The following is a 5,635-nucleotide window of genomic DNA, read 5'->3' on the forward strand; positions in this document are numbered from 1 at the left end:
CTGCACTCCAGTCTGGGCGACAGAGTGAGACTCCAACTCAAAAAAGAAAAAGAACATTCAACTGCAGTTGTAATTTAACCATGATTTTACAGTTGGAATTATATCTCAATCCACTTATTCTTTCCCTAGTGAGTTTATTGTCATTAAATCTGATATGTGATCTACTATTAAACTATTTCTCATCCTCATACAAGTCATGGCTAATAAACAAAACTTCTTTCAGCTTCTATAGCTAGACTAGAAGCACTCTAAGTTTCATCTTCATTACTATTATTTTCTTCATCACTTTACATGTAGACAATCAACTAGAGAACAAATTGAGCTCTAATTGGTAGTACTCGCCAATTTCTGTGGTGTAAATTGTCCAACCATGAATGATTTCAAGTTTCCAGGGTGATGCCACTCCAGGTGCAGTTAGGGAGAGTTGTGTAGTCGTGCAGTGGGCAGACGCTGACACTGTTGATGTCAGTACCTCGAGCAGAGGCGATAGTAATTATAGCCAAATAACTGTGGTTGAATTTTGGTGTTTAGGACCTTTGTTTTTATTTAGGTTTGCATAATTTAATTTTTAATAATAACAACCAGCTTGTAAAAATTCCTGAAAATTGGTCCCTATGTCACATCCAGCACACCACTGCTGTTATCACAAAGTCAGCACATATCAGTGTGCAGGAGTGTTTGTGAGTCAGTGAACAGATAACCCATTTCCCCAACTGCTGCACGAGCCTGACTGAATCCCTAAGATTTTTTTCCAGTTCTCACACTCCCAGCGGCCAGAGATTATTTTTTGGGAAGTGTGTGTTGTGTTTGCAGATGTGTGGAACATTGACTGTTTTTCTATCATGGATCAACAAATACATAACAAAAAGTACTTTAGTGGGGAACCCAATACTCAGGAGAAGTGTAACTAGCTGTACCAGGCTTTCCTCTGGAAGCCTCCACTCCTGCCCCAGACATTCAGTCCTGCCCTGCATGCTCCAAGGATGTTGCAGCTGAACCTGGGAACCAGTTGGAGGCTTTGCAGTGATGGCAGGAGGGCCAGTGAATACAAGGCTAAGAATACCAGGCAACTCAGTAATGCTTTCTCTTTCTTTCTAGTCCGATATATACTTCACAGCAACTGCAGCTGTGAATGAGGTCTCATCTGGAGGCAGCTCCAAGGGGACTAGTGCTCACAATTCTCCACAAACACCCCCAGGCCGAGACACTCCAGTATTTCCTTCTTCCCTGGGGGAAGGTAAAGTCAAAGTTTTATTACTTTATTAATATTTTCATCTATTCTGACTTCCCTAGTTTATTGTCAAATATCTACATGTGATTACTGCCTAAAGAAGTTATGACTTACAGCCATGAAAACAAACAAACAACAACAAAACTTGTGATCTGAATGTACTGGTTACGTTCTTAAGAGACCTTGTGATAACCAGGCTGGGCACAGTGGCCCACGTCTATAATTCCAGTACTTTGAGAGGCCAAGAGGGGAGGATTGCTTGAGCCCAATAGTTTGAGACCAGCCTAGGTAACATAGTGAGACCCTGTCTCCACAAAAAAGAAAAAAGAAAAAAATAGTTGGGCATGGTGGCATATGCCCGTAGTCCAGTCACTTGAGAAGAATCACTTGGATCCAGCAGGTGAAGGCTGCGGTGAGCCGTGATGGTATCACTGCACTTCAGCATGGGCGACAAAGTGAGACCTTGACTCAAAAATAAAAATAAAAATAATGAAAAAAGAAACCTTGTGATAACAACAATAACAAATCCCATTATAAAAAGAAATTCTTTCAATTGGGAGAAGGAGGTTAAAAGATATAGTGTTTCCAACTTGCAACAGCAATTATTTTTCCTTCAGGGCTTAATACTGGGTTTTTATAGCTACAAGTATATAGTCACAAAGCCTAGACATTCTTCAGCACACTCAGTCCTTCCCTCTGTCTTGCTTTGCCCATGAATTCCAGAGGCCTTTGCAGTAGTTACTGTATTGCTGTGAACACAGCACTTTTCATAACGTCTTACCACATCAGTTGTCTTTATTGCTCACTATTAAGATAAAGCACAGAGTTAGTTCCCCAAGCAGGACACCTTTTTTGCTTAGTCTTTTTTTTTTTTTTTTTCTGTGCAGGCTTTATAACCAGTAGTTCGTGCATGTCATCTAATCTACACATGAAAATGGTGCTCCTAGAAATGCAAAGCCATCAGCACCTCACATTAGTGCCCCTGGCCAGCCCTCCAGTGGGACATTGGGAGGTCGGCATGTGACGTGAAGTCTTCCTTCATGACTTCATGATAACTGAGTTGAGGAACAAGAAATTAATATTTTGTAAATAATACGAACTTTTCTTAAAGTTCTGGTGTTCTTTTCAAAATCATATTTCAGGTGAAATTCAGTCAAAAAATCTGTACAAGATTCCACTTAGAAACCTCGTTGGCAGAAGTATCGAGCGACCTCTGAAGTCACCCCTAGTCTCCAAGGTCATCACCCCACCCACTCCCATCAGTGTGGGCCTTGCTGCGATTCCTGTCACGCATTCCTTGTCCCTATCTCGCATGGAGATCAAAGAAATAGCCAGCAGAACCCGCAGGGAATTACTGGGTAATAGCTCTTGATTCTTGTGTTTCCACTGTCAGTAAACAGACCGACTAGTTTTATACTTGGTTATTAATTGTCCTCAAAACAATGAATTTAAAAGGAAAATTTCCCTTTAAGAAGGGATGTATAAATAAGTTCTAGTATATTTGCATCAAAGAATGCCATATAGTGTGTCCACCAATAATGATGTTTTGATATGTACTGATTGTTGTAGAAAGCTGCCCAAACCATGTTAAGGGGGAAAATGGGCAGTTTATAAAATGGTATGGCTAGTATGATAGAATTTATTAAAATAAAAGTACCTCTATATGTATGATTTCCTAGAATATTGGCCAGAAGGATTTATATCCCACCATTCTCAGATAACATTTTATATCGGTATATCCCAAAGTGGAAATTCACCATGTTTTTACACACTGTTCAGCTCACTCTATTACTTTTCACAGACCCTAGATGGTGGGGCATGTCTGTGGGGAGAGTAGAGATGGCCCTTCTCACCAGCACGTAGCTGGTAGGCCAGACGAGAGAAATGTTAAGTCCCGATCATTGCGAAAAGGCTAGCTGCTGTAAAGCTTTTTGCTCAGTTTATGGAAACAAATGAGAAACATGTCAACCAGTAAAACTCACTTGAAATTTGGTTTGGGATGTGTACAGCATAAAACTGCATGGACAGTTGTCCTGGACATACCCAGACCCTCAGCAGCTAACTGGAGGAAGGGATTTGGGCCACTGGACAGAGTAGGCTCTGACGCTGACAGAGTTGCCTGATTTTGAAAGTTGGTGCCTTCCACTCTGTTTTTAAAATATGTGTTTTGCTATTTTTAACCCATGTTTCATATAAAAGTTGATCTGCCAGCCACCGTTTCACAAACTACTATGCTTCTGAGAAACAGAACCCTTTAGTTGGACAATTACAGGTTACCAGCGATAGAACTGTAGAAGATATTATCTCATTAGACTCTTTTTGAGTCTTTTTATTTTTGTTGCAATACATGTATACTATATAATCAGAAAAGAAAAACCTTCCACTAACAAGAAAACCAGTCATTTATAGTCAGATACATATTCTAGCATCTTTCTTCTCAAATACAGCACAATAATACACCAATTCCCAACAAAGAAAAAAAAAAAGAATTTTCTGTTTTCATGGCAGCCCTGTGATGGTGACCTTCTGACCAATGATTTTCCCCTGCAATACAGGCCTCTCAGATGAAGGTGGACCCAGGTCAGAAGGGGTACCAAAGGCTAAATCAAAACCCCGGAAGCGGTTAGTAGAAAGCCAAGGAGGCCCCAAGCCAGGAGCAGTGAGATCATCAAGCAGCGACAGGTAAAGAAGGGGAGAGGCCTCTGCTCAGGGTGGTGGCCCTGGGAGTCACAGCACTTCCCAGGAGGCCCTTTTTGTGGATTGATGATGCACAGGTGGCCACTTTGGCCAGCCAGCAGCCAGTTCCTTTCTAAGGGTCTCCAGAGAGCACAGCCTGCCAGGGAGGGGGCTAGACAAATGGGCAGCCTCACTAGCAATCAAACAAGTGCTCATTAAAATATATTAACAGGCTTTTTTCCCTCATTAGATTGACAGAGATTTTTTTAAAACAGAAATGCTTAGTAAGACTGCACAGAAACAGACACTCTCCATCCAATACTGGTGACACACAGTACAGCTTCTCTGAGTGGAAGGTCGGTATCACATGTCCATGCTCAGTTGCTGAAGCACGCTGATTTGTCCCATAAAATCTCTGCTGTCCTTCAAGCCACATCATGCATGCTTCTGTGTGGAGGGTAATGGGGCATGTGTCCAAACTTCATTCATTCACCCAACACACATTCTTGGAACACCCTGCACTGAGCTGGGTGTTGGGATATGAAGATGACTAAGCCCCCATCTGTGTTTTCAGGGCCTTCACAACCCACTGGGGAAGCCAACAAAGGCCCAGACAAGAGGGGTGCCATCCAGCCTACCCTTGGGGCAGGGAGGGTCTTCAAATATCAGAAAAGGCAGAGCCTCCATTCATAAATCATAATCCAAGGTCTACCAACAAGGCCCCTGCCCTCAGGGACTTTATATTCCAGTGTAGAGAAACAGATGATAAACCTGAAAATACGTAAGCAAATTAATTCATTTCAAATAGTGACAAGTGCTATAAAGAAATTTAAAAGAGTCAGTGTGGTGACTAACACACTGTAATCTCAGCACTTTTGGGAGGCCAAGGCAGGAGGATTGCTTGAGGCCAGGAGTTCAAGACCAGCCTGGACTACATAGCAAGACCTTGTCACTACCAAAAAAAAAAAAAAAAAAAATTAGCCAGGTGTGGTGGTGTGTGCCCGTAGTCCCATGTACTCGGAAGTCTAATACAGGAGGCTCACTTGAGCCTGGGAGTTGGAGGCTGTGGTGAGCCGTAATGGTGCCACTGTACTCCAGCCTGGGTGACAAAGTGAGACCCTGCCTCAAAAAAAAGAAAAAGAAAAAGAAGTGATGAGATGGCAGGTAGAGGGTCTACTTTGAGAGACTTTTTGAGAAAGTGGCATTGGGCTGAGCTTGGGATGAATGATAAGGAGCTAGGAGAACAGGTTTTCTGACAGTGAGAGCCCAGAGACCTTGTGAGAAGAGCCCTGAAGCAGGTCCAGCTTTGCTGGTTAAGAGACAGAAGGACGAGTGGATGGACTTGAGCATAGAGATTGGAGGCAGCAACAGTGAGGCCTGAGGCTGAGTGAGCAGAATGCGGGCCCAGGTGGGCTTTTGCAGGCCAGGAAGTATTTGTTGAATGCATGAACTCCCTGAGTAGAAACCAATTTTGGTCAAATTAATTCTGAAGCTATTGAGAGAGGAACTGGAGAAAATAGAGTTGTGGGAGGTGACCTGGGAGGCTGAAGGGGTCAGCAGGGCCAGGTCCAGACCCTTGGGTGTGAATAGGAGTTTCAGCTTTATCCTTAGGCCCTGGGCAGGCATGGGAAGGTTTTAGGCATAGAAAAGTAGGTAAATAATGCCTCACAAACACCATGTTTCACATACCTGGCCTTTAATCCTCACAATAACCCATGAGGTGATGGG

General features: G+C 42.9%; 1 protein-coding gene across 1 annotated transcript; it reads left to right on the plus strand.

Moving 5' to 3' along the window:
- Window positions 1-1,098: 1,098 nt before the first annotated feature.
- Window positions 1,099-3,917, plus strand: LOC103265312 (GTPase-activating Rap/Ran-GAP domain-like protein 3; the record flags this gene model as incomplete). Its single annotated transcript, XM_008063006.1, has 3 exons — window positions 1,099-1,237; window positions 2,374-2,589; window positions 3,787-3,917. Coding segments are annotated over 3 exons (486 nt in total), but the record flags the coding sequence as incomplete, so codon positions are not given.
- Window positions 3,918-5,635: the final 1,718 nt, after the last annotated feature.

Source organism: Carlito syrichta, unplaced genomic scaffold, assembly GCF_000164805.1.
Source record: "Carlito syrichta isolate Samal-C Ts95f unplaced genomic scaffold, Tarsius_syrichta-2.0.1 Scaffold306369, whole genome shotgun sequence".
NCBI lineage: Eukaryota > Metazoa > Chordata > Mammalia > Primates > Tarsiidae > Carlito > Carlito syrichta.